This window comes from Kogia breviceps, chromosome 13 (genome assembly GCF_026419965.1).
Source record: "Kogia breviceps isolate mKogBre1 chromosome 13, mKogBre1 haplotype 1, whole genome shotgun sequence".
NCBI classification, from domain to species: domain Eukaryota; kingdom Metazoa; phylum Chordata; class Mammalia; order Artiodactyla; family Physeteridae; genus Kogia; species Kogia breviceps.
The window spans coordinates 91,545,828-91,569,863 of NC_081322.1; the positions used below are offsets into that span (position 1 = coordinate 91,545,828).

At 42.4% G+C, this 24,036-nt stretch overlaps 1 protein-coding gene across 10 annotated transcripts in view; it reads left to right on the plus strand.

The window, feature by feature from the left end:
• The window catches only part of FAM120B (family with sequence similarity 120 member B), an 81,842-nt gene that overhangs the window by 56,176 nt on the left and 1,630 nt on the right, over window positions 1-24,036 (plus strand). For all 10 annotated transcript variants that reach the window (XR_010836141.1, XR_010836140.1, XM_059083342.2 and 7 more), the window contains one exon: window positions 4,005-4,056. Coding sequence is in view for 8 of the 10 variants with exons in the window: in XM_059083342.2 (XP_058939325.1) it covers window positions 4,005-4,045 (41 nt within the window). In the remaining 2 variants the exon portion in view is untranslated. The remainder of the gene's footprint in view (window positions 1-4,004; window positions 4,057-24,036) is intronic.

Below are 24,036 nucleotides of genomic sequence, written 5' to 3' on the forward strand. Positions count from 1 at the left end.
GTGCGCGCCAAGCGTGCGCGCCAAGCGAGACGCCCTTGGTGTCCTGAGCAGTGATGCCGGGAGGGGCGGCAGTCGGTCAGCAGACTGTCATCCACGTGCCCAGAGCCCGCGGCCTTCAGTGCGGAGCAGGGAGGAAACGTCGTGCGGTTCTAACTGGGTTTGGGTCTCGGTGCTGGCCCTGGGGGCTCAAGGCCTTGTGTGGTGGGCTTGGAGCCGGGTGGGGGCCCGGATCCCCCATTCCAGACACGAGTGCGATGCTGGTCCCCCTGGAGTCAGACCCCCAGGAGAGTGCGAAGGGCGGGGGAGCTGGGCGCCATCTTTAGCTGCCTGGCCCGGCGTGGCCAGGGTCAGCCCTCCCTCCAGAGTCCGCTCCCAAAGCCAGGAGTCAGGCCTCTGCCAGCGCTTCTCCAGCCGTCTCCCTTCCCCCCACCAGTCTGCGCTCCCTGTCCTGTGCCCTCTCCCTCCTGCTGGGCCTCAGGGGTCAGGAGAGCCAGGGTTGGAGGCTGCAGGTTGAGGCGGGCACCAGGTGGAAGAGGCCGTGACCTCAGGTGCCTGCGGGGGAGCACTTGGCCAACGCCAGGCCGTCCTCTAGAGGGCGTGTCATCTCAAACGGCTCCTCCACCACCCCTGGGCCTCATCGTCGGGTGTCCAGCCCAGGTACCCCTAGTGTCCTTCCAGCTCTGAGCCCCGAGGTCCTTTGCTGCTGCTTTTTCACGCTGGGACAGTGGCCCTGCAGAGTGCGTAAGAAGCAGATCTGCGTCCTTGGGACGCACCATCAGGTGCGGGCCTCGTGTTGCCCCACGCTGGGTGGTGTTGGGCCTGGTGCGTCCTTGAATTTGAAGCCTGTAGAATAGTACATGCTACACACTTTCTTTTCTTAACTTCACTTGGGTCCAGACAGGCAGAAGCTGTCTCGAAACCTGGGTCCACCACCTGCCAGAGGCCTAGCCTGAGCAGATCACTGATCCCCTGGGGCTGTTCCCTGACGTCTGACCTGGGCCCGGGCTCTTCCTGCAGGCTGTGGTGAGGGCTGGAGAGAAAGTATCGACGGATTCGGCCTCTGGTGGCCCTTACCGTTGTCCTTTCTTAGATCTTGTTCCTCTCCTGGTGTTAACTCTAGTGTTTCTCTTAATATTTTTACGTTGATCTGTTTTATTAGAGTTGTTTTTCTATTAAAAAGCAGACAAAGTCAACTATTCCTCAGTTAAAGCTGTATTTTAAAAATAAAATTAAGGAAGGAAGCAAAGCAAAGCTTGACTGTGCAGGCTTGGCCTGTATGAGTTCAGCCATCACTTGATCACAAGACCAGAAGCCATTGCTTTAAACACCAAGTCCTATCCAGGGCATTGCCCTCAACCTGGTCAAAGTTTCCTCTGGCTGCCGGTCAAGGACCAAGGAGAAAAGGTCATGAATGTTGGCTTCGTCCTTACTTCCTTGTGATGGCAAAAATTTCAGGCGCATGTTAACATTGAAGAAGGAGAAACAGTTTTCCTTGGATCTACAGTAAACAAAGAAGTTTCTTCAAATTCTGTTGGCAGACAGGAGTAGTGTCTGGCAGTTTCTCCTCGTGCAAATTAGAAAAACCAGAGTGACTTTCCTTAGGGTGGAAGCGTAGATACTCACCATCAGCCCTGGTTCCCTGCTGGGGAGGAATCTTCCTCTTGAGACACCACGTAACTTGACAGCTGGCCCCCTGGGGAGAGGCTGGAGCCCTGCTGGTCGCGCGGAGGCCCAGGTGCTGCCCGTGTTCACGTACCCTACGTGTGTGGACTGGGCCCTGTGGAGGCTGAGCTCAGGCTGCGTGCCATCGCTGAAGAGAGCAGTGGACAGACGCAGGCCTGAGAGTGAGCAGGCCGGTCAGTGCAGAAGGACGGGGACACCCGGACTCTGGGGGCCTTTGGGAGGCTGGGGGCGGCAGTGTCCCAGTGGGACTGCACCAGAGCACTAGCAGGCAGCTGGTGACTGGAGACCGAGGGACTCCTTGTTGGTCTGGCGGGGTTTAAGGTGCTGGGAGGAATGATTCAAGGAAGTTGGTTGGGTCTGGGGGAAGGAAGGTGAAAAGTTGTCACCTGCAGGAGTGCAAGGCCAGGTGTTGCCACCACCTTGGGCTGATGAGAGGGCTCGAGGACTCACGCCAGCAAGGCCTGTGCATGTCTGCTGAGTCTTCCTGCCTGGTCTCGGGCTTCGGGCACGTTGGCAGAGCAGAGGCCCCTGGGGAAGCATGCTGTCTCTCCCCGTCTTCCCCCTCTGCCAGTGACCTGAGCTCTGGGCCCCGCAGGTCTCACTACCAAACCTCAAGTGCAGGTCACAGGACCCAGGTCGATACATGCACTTAAGGAACTATCGACTCAGGGAATGAGGCCAGAGGTGCGGCTGCGACTCCTCTTTCAGGTGTCGGTGGTTCCCGAGCTGGTGCCCGGTGCCTTGGGGGTGTTTTCCCTGTAGACCCAGCGCATACGTCTGATAAGGGGTCTTTGAAGGAAACCCCTGCTCTTTTGGGACCACAGCAGTCACACCAAAGTCAAGGGGTGCTAGTGCCAGAGAGCTGGGACTGAAAAACTTCCTCTGGGAGGCCTCAGGTCAGAGGCAAATTGAGGTGGTGAGCGCTGAGTTTGTGTCAGACTTCGGAATTGAATGGGATGGTGGAAGTTCCGACAGGACACACACAAACAGCCGGAGTGTGTGCACTTGCACGTTGCCTGATGTGGAGAGCGCTCAGAAAACGTTACTGCAGTGCACGTACGTTTCCTAATTGCAGATGTTTCCATATAGAATGTGTTTCGTACACACACACATACACACATATTTATACATAAAGTCTTCTATTGGGACAGGAATATGTTTTTTCAGGTTAGGTAATCCACTTTTTCATTTTTATGCTATGATTGAATTATGTCATCTTCACTTGGCCAGCACATTTTTTGCTGGGTGTTGTCTACTTTTGAACTCCTGTTTTAGTATTTTTTGGAGATACTAAGGTAGTCCAAGCAGAAAGTTGTCACTATTTCCAGGGCAGAGTTAACAGGCAAAATTCTTCCTGTTGGTGAAGAACTAAGAATGCCTCAAAATGAGAGTGTTCAGTTACTGCCCAGAAGTTGGGAGGTTTCCCACGGCCGCCCCCTGGCCTGATGAGAGGCGAGCCATTCCATTTGGGCCCGGCCAGCCAAGAGAGGTGAGAATCACAAGCCTGTGAGACCTTTCTGGGCTGAGATCCAGTGAACTAGGGGTGGGGACCCTGGACCAGCAGAGGTGTGAACCTCCACTCGCTAAGGGGGTGAACATCAAAGCTTTCAGAACTTTTAAAATGCTAGCCGGCAGCTAAAGTGAGAAAGGTTTAACCTCTTCCATGCTGTTGGTGAGAAATGATGTGTTAAATTCCACAGTCAGTAGCCACAAATTTGCCTGTGAATTCTTCAGATTTTCACTTCTCTGTGGTAATTCTGTAGGAGGCCTGGGCTGTTGTAAAGCTGCCTCCGATCATCTGTGATAACAAGGGTGGGGCCTGGAAACCTCATTCTGGCCACTGCTGTGATCTCCTGCTACCCTCCTGGGGGTGTGGGTGACAATACGGCCCATCATCCGTGAGCACGGTGGAAAGTGGGCAGGAGCCCCGTGGGCCGGGGCAAGGAAGCCCTGGGCTCTGCTGCGGAGGGAACCACGCTCGTACTTTTCCGCACTCAGCAGAATGTCCCACGAGCCGTCTCCACGTGAAAGGCCATTTCCAGACTTCACTGGCAGCAGCGACTGTGCAGACGGTTGGAACTGGAGTTGAGGGGAGCAGGTTTGACACTGCTTCCTTCCACTTACAGGGCTGCCTCTTAATTAACTGCTTCCCACTTTAATGGAATAACTATGGTGGCCAGAACTGAAAGGAGAATAAAGTTCTGGCCCCAAATATAACTCAGGTGTTGTTTTTATACATACTGAGAAATGTGCCATTTTTTCTGTTTGAATTTTAGAGAAATTTGATTCTTATTTTTTGTTTTCATATTTATTTGGTGCAGGAAGTAGACAGTACGACCCTGACCAATGGAGAAGATATTAATCATCATCTGGGTAAGTCCACCACTTATATCTTCAGAACAAATCAGTTTTATCAAAGATTAAAGTAAAACATCTGTCTTTATAACATACATACATTTTTCATATCAAGTGCCAAACTTTAAAAGAATTCAGATGTTAAAACCTCCCAACAAGGACCTAAGTTAACTTGGTTTCAAGATGAGTTGGCTTCCTTCAGAAAAAGTGTGCACAGAAAAAGATGCAGAGTCTGGCCATAAAACCCAGCACCCTCCTTCAGAGTGAAATAATCAGACAGTGCCTGTCTTCTCTGAGGAGAGGCTGACCTGTGGCTTCTAGACCCAGCATCACGTAAAGAGGAAAAACATCCTTATCAGTCTTCTCCCTCGAATCATATGAAAAAAGCCTTTGTTGGCTTATTTTTAGACATTGTGCCTGATTCCATGGCCCCAAACAGATTGCCTGGCCCCAGACGGTCATTGTTAACATCTTCATTCATTCCAGTGTCTTCATCTGTGATGTGGGTATGGTTGGTTTCTTTTAATGAGTGGGAATCTCATTATATCCCACTTTTTCTAACTTTAACACTAGATAGTGAGGATGTTTCCCAGATGATCTTGTCTTTGAAGACATGATGTCTACTAGCTATGTCATTTTCTAATTATAAATTCTAACCAAAAGTAAAGTTTCCAACCATATCTTCTGTTGGTCCTCAGAAGTGTTTGTATAGCAAAAGAGGTACCAGCTTCCTTCTCACCTTCCTGGTGGGAGAGGTAACTGCGTAGTCTTGACACAGCGTGAGACTCATGGATCTGCTTCTGTTGTGTCATCCTTTTCATTTTGCATTTGTTAGGCTCAAGACCAGAGCCTTCACATAGCATGTGAAGACACACCTGGGTTCTCAGCAGACATGAGACATCAAGCAGGAAGCCTAATTTATGATGCCGCTAATGAGTGGTACATTTGTTGCGCTTTATCTTTGAGCCCTGCAGGGCTCTTGTTGTTAAAAAATATCTTAAATGAATCCAAGTTCAGAGAAATTCTTTTCATGGAGGAATTTTCAGATAATCCCAAAATTGAAATATTAAGCCCCAGATTGTTCTGAAATCAACCCCTGAGATTTTGATAATAGAAAAAATCTGGATTAGAGGTTAGAAGACAGGCCCTTCATTGGCAGCTGGAGCTGCTGTGACTACCAAGTCCCCTTCTGGGCCACAACCACGACTCGGGAGAGCCCCAGCACTCTCAGATGTGCTCACCGGCGCTCATAAGACGTGTCCTTCAGTTGACGTCATTAAAAACAAAATAAACCCTAAACGAATCACAGTCCAGTTTGTATCTTTGCACTTGATGCTTCACCCTGACTGACAGCTCTGTGTGCATAGCTCCTGACTTTGTCTTATTTTAGAATCCCATCTGGTATTTACCAAAAAGGGATATAGTCTCCCGCTGTTTTAATACATTTATATCTCTTACATTTGAAATACCCTCACCACTTCCTGCTGGTCCTTCTTAAGGACATCTGCATGTCTAGTCACTTTTCATTCAGTCTGTAGGACCTACAACCTTATTTCCCAGCTTTGGAAATAGATCTTTTTTTTCATGTGACTGTTTCCTATCTAAATTTTAACATTCTATTCCTTTCATTTTTGCTAATTTGAGACCACTGCTGCTTCTAGAAGTTTTGTTTCTTTGCTGCTTAGTTGCATAACTTTGTAATAAATTTCTCCTTCCTTAGACTAAAATAGTAGACTTCCATGAATGTCATTTTCCCCCTTCATAATAAGTAAATTGTAACTTGTCAGTAAAATATTTGTGTTCCTTTAGCAAGCTTAAGTAAGCCATTGAGCTGGTATAATTTGAAAAAGTAGTGCAGTGATTTTTTTGTAATCTTGATGTTGTTATATAAATGATTTCTGCAGTTAAGTCTTCTGATGAAAGTTCCATACATCAGTTTAAAAATGAAAATAAAACAATGTGTTTATTACTCATAATGAAATATAATTTCACATTTCTTTCATTATTTGGAAGACATTTTACTATCCAACATATTGGGATCTTTGTGAAGAAAAAGGATATTGAATTTTGTCAGATGCTTTTTCTGCATCTATTGAGATAATCATATGATTTTTAGTCTTCATTTTGTTAATGTGTTATATCACATTGATTTGGGAATGTTGAACCATCCTTCCATCCCTGGAATAAATCCCAGTTTATCAAGGTATACGACCTTTTTAATGTTTTGTTGAATTCAGTTTGCTAATACTTTGTTGAAGTTTTTTGCATCAGTATTCATCAGGGATATTGGCCTGTGATTTTCTTTTCTTGTGGTGTCCTTGTCTGGTTTCAGTATTAGGGTGATGCTGTCCTTGTAAAATGAGTTTGGAAGTGTTCCTTTCCCTTCAGTTTTTTGAAAGAGTTTGAGAAGGGTTGGCATTAATTCTTTTTTAAATGTTTAGTAGAATTCACCAGTGAAGCCATCTGGTCCCAAGCTTTTGTTGGGATGTTTTTGATTACTGACTCACAGTCTCATCTCACATTTGTCTGTTTAGATTCTCTGTTTCATCGTGATACAGTCTTGGTAAGTTGTAGGTTTCTAAGAATGTATCCATTTTTTTCCAGGTTATCTAATCATATAATTGTTCCTAGTAGTCACTTACAATTCTTTGTATATCTGTAGTATCAGTTATATCTCATCTCTTGTTTGTAATTTTCTTTGAGTCATCTCTCTTTTTCTCTTGGTTAGTCTACCTGAAGGTCTGTCCATTTTGTTTATCTTTTCAAAAAACCAATGTAGTTTTGTAGATCTTTTTTATTGAATTTCTCACCTCTATTTCATTTATTTCTGCTCCAATCTTTTGTTATTTCTTTCCTTTTCCTATCTTTGGGCTTAGTGTGTTCTTTTCCTGGTTCCTTTAAGTGTAAAGTTATGTTGTTTATTTGAGACTTTTCTGTAGGGATTTATTGCTATAAACTTCACTCTTAGAACTGCTTTTATTGCATCCCATAAGTTTTTTTGTTTTTTGTTTTTTTGTGGTACGTGGGCCTCTCACTGTTGTGGCCTCTCCCGTTGTGGAGCACAGGCTCCGGACATGCAGGCTCAGCGGCCATGGCTCACGGGCCCAGCTGCTCCGCGGCACGTGGGATCTTCCCGGACCAGGGCACGGACCCGTGTCCCCTGCATTGGCAGGTGGACTCTCAACCACTGCGCCACCAGGGAAGCCCCCCATAAGTTTTTGTATGTTGCATTTTCATTTTTGTTTGCCTGAAGATACCTTTTGATTTTCTTTTTGATTTCTTCCTTGATCTACTGGTTGTTCAAGAATATGTTAATTTCCACAGATCTGTGAATTTTTCAGTTTTCCTCCTCTTATTGATTTCTAGTTTCATACCATTGTTATCAGAAAATATACTTGATGTAATATCAGTCTTCTTAAATTTTTAAGACTTGTTTTGTGGACTAACATATGATCTGTCCTGGAGAATGTTCTGTTTATACCTGAGCATACTGTGTATTCTGCTGTTGGATGGACTGTTCTTTATATGTCTGTCAGGTCCATCTGATCTAAAGTGTAGTTCAAGTTCAGTGTTACTGATTTTCTTTCTGGATGATCTACCCATTGTTGAAAGCAGGGCATTGAAGTCCTATACTATGATTATATTGCTGTCTGTTTTTCCCTTTAGTTTTGTTAATATTTTCTTTATATATTTACATTTATACATTTATATTTATTTACATATGTATATTTTAACATCCTTTCCTGATAAAAACATTCAATAAATTAAGTATAGAAGGAATGTACCTCAACATAATAAAGGCCACATATGACAGACCTACAGCTAATGTCATACATAATGAATGGTGAAAGGTTGAAAGCTCCTCTAAGACCAGGAACAAGACGAGGGTGCCCACTCTCACTACTTCTGTTCAGCGTAGTGCTGGAAATTCTAGCCAGAGCAATTAGGCAAGAAAAAGAAATAAAAGACATCTACATCGGAAAGGAAGAGGTAAAATCTGTTTGCAGATGTCATGATCTCTTATATAGAAAATCTTAGACTCTGCCAAAAAACTGTTATAACTAATAAATGAATTTAGTAAAGTTGTAGGTTATAAAATCAGCATACAAAAATCAGTTGCATTTCTGTACACTAACAACAGAGTATCCAAAAAAGAAGTTAAGAAAACAATCCTATTTATAATAGCATCAAAAAGAATAAAGTACTTAGAGATAAATTTAACCAGGAGGTGGAAGATCTGTTTACTGAAAACTAAAACAATGATGAAAGAAGTTGAAGAGGACACAAATAAATGGAAAGATATCCCATGTTCATGGACTAGAAGAATTAATATTGTTAAAATGTCCATTCTACCCAAAGTGATTTACAGATTCAGTTCAGTCCCTACCAAAATTCCAATGGCATTTTTACAAAACTAGAACAAACAATCCTAAAATTTGCATGGAACCACAAGATACCCCAAATTGCCAAAGCAGTATTGAGAAAGAAGAATAAAGCTTGGAGAATCACATTTCCTGATTTCAAACTATATTACAAAGCTAAAGTAGCCAAAACTACAGTTTCAGTGTAAAAGCAGACATATAGGTCAATAGAACAGAATAGAGAAGCCCAGAAATAAACCCTCGTACGTGATCAACTAATATTTGACAAGGGCTCCAAGAATACACAAAGGAAAAAAATAGTCTCTTTAATAAATGATGTTGGGAAAACTGGCTATCCACGTGCAAAATAATGAAATTGGACCCTTATCTTACACCGTACACAAAAATAAACTCAAAATGGATTAAGTACTTAAATATAAGACCTAAAATTTTAAAACTCTTAGAAGAAAATGTAGGGAATAATCTTGACATTCATCTTGGCAGTGATTATTTTTGCATATGACACCAAAAGCACAGGCAACAAAAGTGAGAATAAACAAGTGGGAGTACATCAAACAAAAGCTTCTGCACAGCAGAGGCAATAATGGAAAAAATGAAAAGGCAACAGAGTAGGAGAAACTATTTGCAAACCATGTATAATAAGGGGTTAATATGCAAAATATATAAGGAACACTTATAACTCAATAGCAACAAAGCAGATAACGCAATTGAAAAATGGGCAAAGGAACTGAATAGACATTTCTTCAAAGAAGACATACAAATGGGCAACAGGTACATGAAAAGATGCTCAATATCACTGATCATCAGGAAAATGCAGATCAAAACCACAATCAGATTATCACCTTACAACTATCAGAATGGCTGTCATCAAAAAGACAAGAGACAACACGTGTCGGTGAAGATGTGGAGAAAAGGGAATCCTTGTGCACTGCTGGTGGGAATGTAAAATGGTGCAGCCACTGTGGAAAACAGTGTAGAGGTTTCTCAAAACATTAAAAATAGAACTACCATGTGATCCAGCAGTTCTGGTATCTATTTCCAAAGGAAACTAAATGAGTATCTCAAAGAGACATCTTTCATTTCAGCGTTATTCACAAGAGCCAAGCTATGGAAACAACGTAAGTGTCCATTGACGAATGAATGGATAAAGAAATTATGGTATATATACAAAAGGAATACTATTCAGCCATAAAAAAGAAGGAGGTTCTGTCATTTGTGGTGATGTGAATGAACTTGTAGGCCATTATGCTAAGTGAAATAAGCCAGACACAAGAAGGCAAATGTTGCATGATATCACTTCTATGTGAAATCTAAAAAAGTTGAACTTAAGAGAGTAGAATGGTGGTTGCCAGAGGCTGGAGAGTTGGGGAAATGGGGAGATGTACATCAAAATGTACAAACTTTCAGTTATAAGGTGAATAAGTTCTAGAGATCTAATGTATAGCATGGTAACCATGTTAATAATAACATAATATATACTTGAAATTTGGTAATAGGTCCTAAGAGTTCTCACACACCCCACCACACACATACAAATGATAACTATGTGAAATGCTAATGTTAGTTGGATTGACTGTGGTAATCATTACACAAGGTATAGTTTATCAAATTATATATATATATATGGTTTACAATGCAGATGTATGTAAAACAGTCATGTATAAGCATCAGACTGCTTAACAGTGGTTATCTTTGAGTGGGGATGAAATTACAAGAGACTTTTCATTTCATGTATTTCTCTATTGTTTGAAAAAATGTTTTTATAATCAGGGAAAATATTAATTTGAAAGGGACCCAAAGATACAGAAATTTTTTCTTTATTCATTGTTCTATTGGCTAGAACTCCTCATTGGATACATATATAGTATATAGGATTTGAACCACCGACTTGCAGAAACTGGTAGAAGTAGAATTGCTGGATATTGTCCAATTGCCCTCTGAAACTGTGGCACCACTTCCACCTGCCTCTCATGGATCTGTTCCTGCTGGTATATGAGTATGTTGACAACCACACCTCTCATTGATCTTCAGTCTTTTTAATTTTTACACATGGTCAAAAAGGGTATTTCATTGATTTAGTTTGCATTTCTCTGAATATTAGTGAGTATTTTTACAACACTTATTATTTTCATACACTTACTGCCCTTAGTATTTATTTTTGTGAACAACTTATTCACAGAATAAATAGGATCCTTGGCCAGATTTTTCTTGGCTGAATTTTTAGTATTGATTTGTAGGACCCATTTATATATTATGGGTATTAAACCATTGCTGAAGAATATGTGGCGAATATTTTTTCCCTGTCCTTATTCCTGGCTTCCTTATGTTGGAAATCCTCAGTCACCTGCATACCTAGGAGTCATCCTTGATTTTTCCATTTCCCTGCGTCCTCACAGCCAGTCCTTCAGGAAGAGACATGTCCTGGATTTACACTATTCTACATGGTGCCCACTGCTGCCACCATAGTCCAAGCCTCCATCCCCTCTCCATGCTTTTACCTCACCATGGCTTCTGAAACTCCACATAAATAAACAGCAAAATCCCTTGACCTGCAACAGCCTCTTCTCTGGCTGTGCCTTCCCCTCCTGCTCTAATAGAAAACCTGGCATTCCCTTAAGGTAGCTGTTTCCCCTGTACCTTTGTGGTCCTCATGCCTGCTTCCAGACTGCTCTGGTAGTGACTAGAACTATTGTGTTGGCCAAAAAGTTCCTTCGGTTTTTTCCATAAGATGGCTCTAGTAGCGCTTAGTTGTCTTTAACTTCATTCAAAACAACTTTGTTAGATTGTATTATGACAGCTGTCATATCAGCATGCATTCTTTAAAAAACTTATCCAAATTGGTGAATTTTTATGTAGCCCTTTTAATATTGAAGATGGAAGGAAAAGAAAAACAACATTTTCGGCATATTATGCTTTATTATTTCAAGAAAGGTAAAAACGCAACTGAGGGCTTCCCTGATGGTGCAGTGGTTGAGAATCCGCCTGCTGATTCAGGGGACCACGGGTTCGTGCCCCAGTCCGGGAAGATCCCACATGCCGCGGAGTGGCTGGGCCCATGAGCCATGGCTGCTGAGCCTGTGCGTCCAGAGCCTGTGCTCTGCAACAAGAGAGGCCACAACAGTGAGAGACCCGTGTACTGCAAAAAAAAACCCCAAAAAACGCAACTGAAACGCAAAAAAAGATTTGTGTGCAGTGTATGAAGAAGGTGCTGTAATTGATTGATAGAACGTGTCAAAAGTGGTTTGCGAAGTTTTGTGCTGGAGATTTCTTCCTGGATGATGCTCCACAGTCATGTAGACCCGTTGAAGTTGATAGCGATCAAATCGAGGCATTCATTGAAAACAATGTTACTCCATGCAGGAGATAGCCGACATACTCAAAATATCCAACTCAAGTGTTGAAAATCATTTGCACCACCTTAGTTATGTGAATTGCTTTGATGTTTGGGTCCCACATAAGATAAGCGAAAAAAAACCTTCTTGACCATATTTCCACATGTGATTCTCTACTGAAATGTAATGAAAACGTTCTGTTTTTAAAACAAATTTTGACAGGCGATGAAAAGTGGATACTGTACAATAATGTGGAACAGCAGAGATCGTGGGGCAAGCGAAATGAACCACCACCAACCACACCAAAGGCCAGTCTTCATCCAAAGAAGGTGGTGTTGTGTATATGGTGGGACTGGAAGGGAGTCCTCTGTAATGAGCTCCTTCTGGAAAACCAAACAATTAATTCCAACAAGTACTGCTCCCAGTTACACCAACTGAAAGCAGTACTCGACGAAAAGCGTCCAGAATTAGTCAACAGAAAATGCATAATCTTCCATCAGGATGATGCAAGACCACATGTTTCTTTAATGACCAGGCAAAAACTGTTACAGTTTGGCTGGTAAGTTCTGATTCATCTGCTGTATTCACCAGACATTGCACTTTCGGATTTCCATTTATTTTGGTCTTTACCAAATTTTCTTAATGGAAAAATTTCCCATTCCCTGGAAGACTGTGAAAGACACTTGGAACAGTTCTTTGCTCAAAAAGATAAAAAGTTTTGGGAAGATGGAATTATGAAGTTGCCTGAAAAATGGCAGAAGGTAGTGGAACTAAAGGGTGAATATATTGTTCAATGAAGTTTTTGGTGAAAATGAAAAATTTGTCTTTTATTTTTATACATAACAAATTATCCCAACACTTAGTGGTATGGAACGTCCATGGCAAATGTTCACAGGCTCCGAGTCAGGAATTCAGGCAGCTTGTCTCAGCTCCACCGTGTCTGTGACCTCAGCTGAAGACATGACATTAATCAGAAGCTCATTCACTCACATGTCCTGCTGAAGCCGGCTCTTGACTAGGGGCCTCAGTTTCTCTCCACATGAGCCTCTCCACTGGTCCATGGGGGCTGGTTTGGGCTTCTTCCCAGCATGGCAATTACCTACCAAAGACAAGTTCCCCAAGAGCTAGAGAACCAGGCAGAAGCCATGTCGACTTTTATAACCTAACCTCACAAGTCATGCGTCAGCTCTTCTGCCATATTCTGTCCAAAAAGGTAACCAGAAGGGCCTGTACAAATTCAGGTGGAGATGAAGTAGACTTTCCTCTTGATGGGAAAGGAGTAGGGTTCTGGAAGAGCATAGACCAGAAGTAGTGCTGTAGCCATTTTTGGAAAATAGAATCTCCCACACAGACCATTTCCCTTCTCCATAAAAACAATGAACTTTAAATCTCATGTCATCCACCCCACTACCACGCTTCCTGTTGTACTTCTTCACACTCTTCAAGATTTGGGCTCCCAGCTCACTCTTTCCAGCATGACTCTTGGAATAATTTGAACAGCCTTGGACTTGATAGTCCTTCCAATAGCCTAATGTTAGTCCCTTGACGTCACTTTCAGTGGTCTTGTCTTCCACCTTGGCCTTCTCATTACCAACAGCTCAACCCCTTCATAACTTCAGTTTTATTTTATTTTATTTTTATTTATTTTTTATACAGCAGATTCTCATTAGTTGTCCATTTTATACGTACTGCTGTATACATGTCAATCCCAATCTCCCAATTCCTCCCACCACCACCACCACCCCACCACTTTCCCCCCTTGGTGTCCACACGTTTGTTCTCTACATCTGTGTCTCTGTTCCTGCCTTGCAAACCAGTTCATCTGTACCATTTTTCTAGATTCCACATATATGTGTTAATATACGATATTTATTTATCTCTTTCTGACTTACTTCACTCTGTATGACAGTGTCTAGATCCATCCACGTCTACACAAATGACTCAATTTCATTCCTTTTTATGGCTGAATCTTCTTTATCCGTTCGTCTGTCGATGGGCATTTAGGTTGCTTCCATGTCCTGGCTATTGTAAATAGTGCTGCAGTGAACATTGGGGTACATGTGTCTTTTTGAATTATGGTTTTCTCTGGGTATATGCCCAGTAGTGGGATTGCTGAATCATATGGTGGTTCTATTTTTAGTTTTATAAGGAACCTCCATACTGTTCTCCATAGTGGCTGTATCAGTTTACATCCCCACCAACAGTGCAAGAGGGTTCCCTTTTCTCCACACCCTCTCCAGCATTTGTTGTTTGTAGATTTTCTGATGATGCCCATTCTAACGGGTGTGAGGTGACACCTCATTGTAGTTCTGATTTGCATTTCTCTAATAATTAGTGATGTTGAGCAGCTTTTCATGTGCTTCTCGACCATCTATATGTCTTCTTTAGAGAGATGTCTGTTTAGGTGTTCTGCCCATTTTTTGATTGGGTTGTGTTTTTTTAATATAGAGCTGCATGAGCTCTTTATATATTTTGGAGATTAATCCTTTGTCCGTTGATTTATTTGCAAATATTTTTTCCCATTCTGAGGGTTGTCTTTTCATCTTGTTTATAGTTTCCTTTGCTGTGCGAAAGCTTTTAAGTTTTATTAGGTCCCATTTGTTTATTTTTGTTTTTATTTCCATTACTCTAGGAGGTGGGTCAAAAAAGATCTTGCTGTGATTTATGTCAAAGAGTGTTCTTCCTATGTTTTCCTCTAAGAGTTTTATAGTGTCCGGTCTTACATTTAGGTCTTTAATCCATTTTGAGTTTATTTTTGTGTATGGTGTTAGGGAGTGTTCTGATTCCATTATTTTACATGTAGTTGTCCAGTTTTCCCAGCACCACTTATTGAAGAGACTGTCTTTTCTCCATTGTATATCCCTGCTTCCTTTGTCATAGATTAGTTGACCATAGGTGCATGGGTTTATCTCTGGGCTTTCTCTCCTGTTCTATTCATCTATTTTTCTGTTTTTGTGCCAGTACCATATTGTCTTGATTACTGTATCTTTGTAGTAGAGTCTGAAGTCAGGGAGTCTGATTCCTCCAGCTCCATTTTTTTCCCTCAAGATTGCTTTGGCTATTCGGGGTCTTTTGTGTCTGCATACAAATTTTAAGATTTTTTTCTTCTAGTTCTATAAAAAATGCCATTGGTAATTTGATCTGGATTGCATTGGATCTATAGATTGCTTTGGGTAGTATAGTCATTTTCACAATATTGATTCTCCAGTTGAAGAACATGGTATATATCTCCAACTGTTTGTGTCATCTTTGATTTCTTTCATCAGTGTCTTACAGTTTTCTGAGTACAAGTCTTTTACCTCCTTAGGTAGTTTTATTCCTAGGTATTTTATTCTTTTTGTTGCCATGGTGAATGGGATCGTTTCCTTAATTTCTCTTTCTGATCTTTCATTGTTAGTGTATAGGAATTCAAGAGATTTCTGTGCATTAATTTTGTATCCTGCAACTTTACCAAATTCATTGATTAGCTCTAGTAGTTTTCTGGTAGCATCTTTAGGGTTCTCTATGTATAGTATCATATCATCTGCAAACAATGACATTTTTACTCCTTCTTTTCCAATTTGGATTTCTTTTATTTATTTTTCTTCTCTGACTGCCGTGGCTAGGACTTCCAAAACTATGTTGAATAATAGTGGTGAGAGTGGACATGCTTGTCTTGTTCCTGATCTTAGAGGAAATGCTTTCAGTTTTTCACCATTGAGAGTGATGTTTGCTGTGGGTTTGTCGTTTATGGCCTTTATTATGTTGAGGTAGGTTCCCTCTGTGCCCACTTTCTGGAGAGTTTTTATCATAAATGGGTGTTGAATTTTGTCAAAAGCTTTTTCTGCATCTATTGAGATGATTGTTTGGTTTTTATCCTTCAATTTGTTAATATGGTGTATCACACTGATTGATTTGCATATATTGAAGAGTCCTTGCATCCCTAGGATAAATCCCACTTGATCATGGTGTATGATCCTTTTATTGTGTTATTGGATTCTGTTTGCTAGTATTTTGTTAAGGATTTTTGCATCTACATTCATCAGTGATATTGGTCTGTAATTTTCTTTTTTTGTAGTATCTCTGTCTGGTTCTGGTATCAAGGTGATGGTGGCTTTGTAGAATGAGTTTGGGAGTGTTCCTTCCTCTGCAATGTTTTGGAAGAGTTTGAGAAGGATGGGTGTTACCTCTTCTCTAGATGTTTGATGGAATTCACCTGTGAAGCCATGTGGTCCTGGACTTCTGTTTGTTGGAAGATTTTAAATCACAGTTTCAATTTCATTACTTGTGATTGGTCTGTTCATATTTTCCATTTCTTCCTGGTTCAGTCTTGGAAGGTTATACCTTTCTAAGAATTTGTCCATTTCTTCCAGGTTGTCCATTTTATTGGCATAGAGTTGCTTGTAGTAGTCTCTTAGGATGCTTTTTATTTCTCCGGTGTCCATTGTAACTTCTCCTTTTTCATTTCCAGTTTTATTAATTTGAGTCTTCTACCTCTTTTTCTTGATGAGTCTGGCTAAAGGTTTATCAATTTTGTTTATCTTCTCAAAGAACCAGATTTTAGTTTTATTGATCTTTGCTGTTGTTTTCTTTGTTTCTATATCATTTATTTCTGCTCTGATCTTTATGATTTCTTTCCTTCTGCTAACTTTGCAGGAGTTTTTTGTTGTTGTTCTTCTTCTTTCTCTAATTGCCTTATGTGTAAGGTTAGGTTGTATATTTGAGATTTTTCTTGTTTCTTGAGGTAGGATTGTATTGCTATAAACTTCCCTCTTGGAACTGCTTTTGCTGCATCCCATAGGTTTTGGATTGTCATGTTTTCGTTGTCATTTGTCTCTAGGTATTTTTTGATTTCCTCCTCGATTTCTTCAGTGATCTCTTGGTTATTTAGTAACATATTGTTTAGCCTCCATGTGTTTGTGTTTTTTACATATTTTTCCCTGTAATTGATTTCTAATCTCACAGCATTGTTGGTTAGAAAAGATGCCTGGTATGATTTCAATTTTCTTAAATTTACCAGGCTTGATTTGTGACCCAAGATGTGATCTATCCTGGAGAATGTTCCATGTGCACTTGAGAAGAAAGTGTAATCTGTTTTCGGATGGAATGTCCTATAAATATCAATTAAATCTATCTGGTCTGTTGTGTCATTTAAAGCTTGTGTTTCCTTATTAATTTTCTCTCTGGAGGATCTGTCCATTGGTGTAAGTGAAGTGTTGAAGTCCCCCACTATTATTGTGTTACAGTCGATTTCCTCTTTTATAGCTGTTAGCATTTGCCTTATGTATTGAGGTGCTCCTGTGTTGGGTGCATATATATTTATAATTGTTATATCTTCTTCTTGGATTGAACCCTTGATCATTATGTAGTGTCCTTCCTTGTCTCTTGTAACATTCTTTATTTTAAAGTCTATTTAATCTGATATGAGTATTGCTGCTCCAGCTTTCTTTTGATTTCCATTTGCATGGAATATCTTTTTCCTTCCCCTCACTTTCAGTCTGTATGTGTCCCTAGGTCTGAAGTGGGTCTCTTGTAGACAGCATGTATATGGGTCTTGTTTTTATATCCATTCAGCAAGCCTGTGTCTTTTGGTTGGAGCATTTAATCCTTTCACATTTAAGGTAATTATCAATATGTAGGTTTCTATTTCCATTTTCTAAATTGTTTTGGCTTTGTTTTTGTAGGTCCTTTTCTTCTCTTGTGTTTCCCACTTAGAGAAGTTCCTTCAGCATTTGTTGTAGAGCTGCTTTGGTGGTGCTGAATTCTCTTAGCTTTTGCTTGTCTGTAAAGCTTTTGATTTCTCCGTTGAATCTGAATGAGATCCTTGCCAGGTAGAGTAATCCTTGGTTGTATGTTCTTCCTTTCATCATTTAAATATATTGTGTCACTCCCTTCTGGCTTGTAGAGTTTCTGCTGAGGAATCAGCTGTGAACCTTATGGGTGTCCCTTGTATGTTATTTGTCCTTTATCCCTTGTTGCTTTTAATAGTTTTTCTTTGTCTTTAATTTTTGTCAGTTTGATTACTATGTGTCTTGGTGTGTTTCTCCTTGGGTTTATCCTGCCTGCGACTCTGTGCTTCCTGGACTTGGGTGGCTGTTTCCTTTGCCATGTTAGGGAAGTTTTTGATTATCATCTCTTCAAATATTTTCTCGGGTCCTTCCTTTCTCTCTTCTCCTTCTGGGACCCCTGTAATGCGAATGTTGCTGCATTTAATGTTGTCCCAACAGTCTCTTAAACTGTCCTCATTTCTTTTCATTCTTTTTTCTTTATTCTGTTCCATGGTAGTTAATTCCACCATTCTGTCTTCCAGTTCTCTTATCTGTTCTTCTGCCTCAGTTATTCTGCTGTTGATTCCTTCTAGTGTATTTTTCATTTCAGTTGTTGTATTGTTCACCTCTGTTTGTTTGTTCTTTAATTCTTCTAGGTGTTTTTCTTTAATTCTTCTAGATCTTTGTTGAACATTTCTTGCATCTTCTCAATCTTTGCCTCCATTCTTTTTCTAAGGTCCTGGATCATCTTCACTATCATTATTCTGAATTCTTTTTCTGGAAGGTTGCCTATCTCCACTTCATTTAGTTGTTTTTCTGGGGTTTTATCTTGTTCCTTCATCTGGTACATAGTCCTCTGCCTTTTCATTTTGTCTGTCTTTCTGTGAATGTGGTTTTCGTTCCACAGGCTGCAGAATTGTAGTTCTTCTTGCTTCTGCTGTCTGCCCTCTGGTAGATGAGGCTATCTAAGAGGCTTGTGCAAGTTTCCTGATGGGAGGGACTGGTCGTGGGTAGAGCTGGGTGTTGCTCTGGTGGGCAGAGCTCAGTAAAACTTTAATCCGCTTGTCTGCTGATGTGTGGGGCCAGGTTCCTTCCCTGTTGGTTGTTTGGCCTGAGGCGACCCAACACTGGAGCCTACCAGGCTCTTTGGTGGGGCTAATGGCAGACTTTGGGAGGGTTCTCGCCAAGGAGTACTTCCCAGAACTTCTGATACCAAGGTCCTTGTCCCCGTGGTGAGCCACAGCCTCTCCCCACCTCTGCAGGAGACCCTCCAACACTAGCAGGTAGGTCTGGTTCAGTCTCCCCTGGGGTCACTGCTCCTTCCCCTGGGTCCCGATGAGCACGCTCCTTTGTGTGTGCCCTCCAAGAGTGGAGTCTCTGTTTCCCCCAGTCCTGTCGAAGTCCTGCAATCAAATCCCACTAGCCCTCAGAGTCTGATTCTCTAGGAATTCCTCCTCCTCTTGCCGGACCCCCAGGTTGGGAAGCCTGACGTGGGGCTCAGAACCTTCTCTCCAGTGTGTGGACTTCTGTGGTATAAGTGTTCTCCAGTTTGTGAGTCACCCACCCAGCGATTATGGGATTTGATTTTATTGTGATTGTGCCCCTCCTACCGTCTCACTGCGGCTTCTCCTTTGTCTTTGGATGTGGGGCATCTTTTTTGGTGAGTTCCAGTGTCTTCCTGTCGATGACTGTTGAGCAGTTAGTTGTGATTCTGGTGGTCTCGCAAGAGGGAGTAAGTGCTCCTCCTTCTATTCTGCCATCTTGAACCAATCTCCCCGATTTATCTGGACTCTCTGAGGAGGCAGACAGGCACAAGAGGCCTCCGGTAGTACAAAGTTCCAGTGCCTCGTAGAGTTCAGGGGAAGGAGAGAAGTTTGCTCTGGGTCCCTTTGTGGTCACTAAAAAAATAGCTTCAGTTTTAAACACCTGCTGTCCAGCCACACAGCTTCCTGCCTCTAGATCTGGGTGATCCTTTGGTCAGATCAGGACCCCAGTCCACTGGTCCAGCCCCCTTCATTGGTCCTCACGCTCCTTCTCTGCTGTATCCCCCCCCCCCCCCGTTTACCTTCCATGGTCAGTAATCAAAGTGACTTTCTTGTATCTATTCTTGACTGCTTTGCCGCTCTCATTGTACTAGGTTTATATGGTAAAGCTGCAAACTTCGGTTAAATCCAATCCTTTGCATTTGTATTGTGTCTAGAGAAAAACCCACGGTCACCCTTACCAGCCCCACCTTACATTCACACTCGCCGACCTCAGGGAAGTCAGCCTCCACTCTGTCCCACCATCCACACGTTTCACCTCTCCTCCCTGCTCAGTTTTCCAGCACTCTCCCCGACCTCGGTCACAGCTGACAGCTCTGCTTTCTGTACATTCATACAGCCACGTTTGCCCTCTTTCAAGCATCAGCGCATTATCAAATCTAAATTGTATAAGCAAATGCCAGGAGAAATAGACAAATCCAGAACAACAGAGAGAATATCTACTTTTTCATCTCCTCCTGTGGATGAAATGCCCACGAGTCTCTTCAGCTGTGCTCTCAAGTCCCCAACACCTGGTCAGTGGCATTGCTCCACCGCAGCCTCCCCCCACCGCCTGGCTCCCGAAGCATCAGCTACATGCCCTGGTTATTCCTCCCATTTTGCAGAAACCCTTTGTAGCCTACTTTCTCTCCAACAGTCACGTCACTTCTTTGCTTTCCTTTGGAGAAAAATAATTTTGAGCCCAGACTCGTATAGTCAGCCAAATTAGCATTGTAACATCAGAGCAAAAAATTAGTACACTTTCAGGAACTGTAAAATTTTGACCAACAGATCTTTTCCAAAAGAAAGTGGGTATGCTCTAGCAAAATGAGCACTTAAGCTAACAGGAATGTATGGGATATAGGAAAGTGTTGAACAACTAAATCAGTAAAATGTATAGTTATTGCTATATAATTACTAACTGTAAAAAATGAATAAGCAAAAACAATTGGAGACTAAAATCTCAGAGTATTATAAGGAAAGTTATGAGTGTTTCTGGGGCATAAGATGAAAAGTAGGGACTTCCCTGGTGGCGCAGGGGTTAAGAATCAGCCTGCCAATGCAGGGGACACGGGTTCGAGCCCTGGTCTGGGAAGATTCCCACATGCCGCGGAGCAGCTGAGCCCATGCGCCACAACTACTGAGCCTGCTCTCTAGAGCCCGCGAGCCACAATGACTGAGCCCGCGTGCTACAACTACTGAAGCCCATGCACCTAGAGCCCGTGCTCTGCAACAAGAGAAGCCACCGCAATGAAGAGTAGCCCCCGCTCGCCACAGCTAGAGAAAGCCCACGCCCAGCAACGAAGACCCAACACAGCCAAAAGTAAATAAATAAACAAATAAATAAATTTATTTTTTTTTAAAAAGGTGAAAAGTAAAGGCAGCCTAAATTTTTTATCTTGCTTAGAGAATAGGTTTTGAATAAATCTAGCTGGTTTTAGAAAAATGTAAGTTTATGTTTGTTTGTAAAATGTAGGGGTACACTCTAGAGGAAAGAAGGAAAGGGGGGAAGAAAGAAGATGATAGAGGAAAATCTGTCATACCCTTTATGCACCTGATATAAGTCAAAATTATAAGCAACATACAAGGAGAAATAGACCCAATAAGAGTATATTTAATACATCTCTCTCTCAGAGGTAAACAGATCAGGTAGACAAAAGTATGATATACATTTGAATAACTTCATTAACAAGTTTACTGTAATAGAAATATACAGAACAATATATGCTCTCTTTATATTATTTTCAAAAATAAATGGACAGTTAAAAGATCTAACTGGATATTACAGGTTCCAAAGTAAATCTCAACCAATTTAGTGAAAAGCAGAAATCACATAAGACATATTTTCTGTCCACAAGAAAATAACTTAAGAAATCAACAACAGGAGGATAAAAAGCAGAAATCGTCCCACTTGGAAATTAATCCACCATTCTGAATTTTGACTGAGGAAATCAAAATCACTTTAAAAAAAAAAAATAAAAGTACTACATTCAAAAATTCATGGGAGGAGAGTGATGTCAGGGAAGACGGTGGAGTAGGAGGCTCCAGGAATCCATCTACCTGGACAGCAGTTGTACCGGCAGAAACTGTCTGAAGGAGCTGTTCTGGAACTCTGGAGTCTGAAGGCTTGCTGCTTCCAGGGGAAGGCTTGGCTGGTTACTTGTGATTAATTTCCATCCATCCTTTCTGGCTGCCCGTCCTCGTCCTCCAGGCCCTCGGCTGACAGCCATGCCCACGTTCCCAGTGCAGCTTGCTGGAGCCAGAATGGGCGGTGAGGGCCTGGGCCACGCATCAGGCTTCTTGATTGCTGAGGGACAGACGCTGGCCGCCACTGTCTCAACCCCGCGGTATTTAAAGGAGCAACCCCTGTGGAGCTTTTGTTTCCTCTTCTTTCCCTCTGTGCTCTTTTGGAAGCCAGACATTTAAGGGTTAGGACATTCAAAAGCAAGCATATATACGGGGGAATTTAGAAAGCCACCACACATGGCCAGGGAAGGGTGCAGGCTCAGAAAAGATGTGAGCAGGCCTTACGTGTCCCCCTCAGGCTGGTCCCCAGCACAGAGACGGCAACAACAAACAGCATCACCAGGAGATGAGGAGGATCTGATTTCCAGAACTACCTACCACAGTATAAACGTCCAGTTTTCAGCAGAAAATCACAAGGCATACAAAGAAATAGGAAGACGTGTCTGGCAGCTAAAACTGGCCTCAACAGACAGCAGTGTGATGGCATCAGTTCATCTCTGACATTTAGCTTTATTGTGGAGGCTGCTCTCAAGCTTCTAAAGTGCCACTCACGCGTTGCTGAGGGTTTGTTTTCTATCTCCGAGGCTTTCAGAGGAAAGAAGCTGGGTCTGAAGGCGTTTGCCTCCTTCGTGAGTGACTTGGTTACGTCCTCCTCCTTTCCTTCCATGGCCCCCAGCCTGTCCTCACCTCTTCACCTCCCTCTTTTAATCCACATTTATGGTCTGATTAGCAGGTGCCATTCTTTCCATTGTTTTGCAGTAATGGAAGCTTCAGCTTCAGAATGGATGTTCCAAATTCTTCATTATCAAGCTTTTGCCGCATTTGCTTCAACTTTCCATGTCTTTTCTTTGCTAACTTAACTCTCTTTCACTCTGCTGAAAGACAAACTAAAGCATATTAAATTTTTAAGAGTTTATTTGAGGAAAAAAATCAATTCAAATCGGGCTGCACCAAAGCAGAATCTGTTTGGAGGCGTCACCAATAAGAGCCGAGGGGAACCTTGTCCAGAGAGGAGGTGAAGCAAGGCCAGGAGGTTCCTGACTGGCTGAAGCTCATAGCCTCTCTGGCTGCTTGTGATGGGTTGCCCTTAGGTTTCGATTCCTGAATTTCAAGGCATTTGAGGGTTACAGTTTGGGTTTGCTTACTTAAGGCTGCTGAGGCCTTGGAGCCAAGTCAGGCTGATGGCCTCTGTTTACTTTAACCACCTCTACGCACGGGGTCTGTGTCTGGCCTGTGGTGGGGAGGTTGTGGCCTTTACTCTCTAAGGAGGTCGGCGTGGGTGAGCTTCTAAGGAAAGGCCGTAGGCCTGGCCCTCCTGATGGGCCCCAGGTCGGGGAGGTCCAGCACCCAGCCCGGCTTCTTGGCACACACCTGACCACCAGCAAGAGCTTCCAAGGAGCCCCTGCTCAGAGCGGTGGGGGGAGCCAGTCCATCTCCAGTGCGCCCCGCCTGCCGAGCGGACGGTGACATGAAGCTGATTCGCATCTTTCAGATCCGGAAAACTTTTCTCAGATGATTCCGTGATGATTTTCCTTTCATTTTCTCTGCTCTCAATTATTTGTCTCAGAGGTTAGACACTGTATTCTGAGTCCTATAATTATCTTATATTTTCCTCCTAATATCTTTTTGTCTTTTTACTCTCCTTTGTGGGAAATTTCCTAAACTTTATTTTCCATCCTTTCTATTAATTTTTAAATTTTGCTGTTTTTAAGTTCTGAGAGCTCAACTTACTTAATTTTTATCACATTTTCTTCTTTGTGTCAAGACTGCACATTTTCTCTCACATATGAGATTAATTACACCTGTAAGTTTGTTTTATTTTGTTTCTCTTCCTTCATAGACTGTCCTTCCAAGTTTCTTTTTCTGTATGTTTGTTTTGGTCTCTTGTTTTTCCTTTAGTTTTTTTTTCTCAGATGCCAGGTGATTCTTGAGTGTCCGCTCTTGTTGAAGAGTCAGGCATTTGAAAGGGGATTGGAAGCCTGTGCCTGGCGGGGCTTCCGCCCGTCGTCTCCTCCGTCACGGGACGCTTGTGAAAAAGCCCTGACACTGGAACCCTTCGCGCTCTTCCCTCGCGTCGGTCAGTTTCCTTAGAGCAGAGACCTCTAGTTTCTTCTGGAGACACAGAAGGGATGATGTAGTTGAGAAACTCTGAAGCTCTGCATGACCTTTGGAAACAGGGTGAGGGGCCTTGGAGTAACCCCCAGCTTTCTGACTTGTATTGGGTTAAGATTTCAGTACCATTGACTTGAAAGCGTGGGGAGGACAGCGG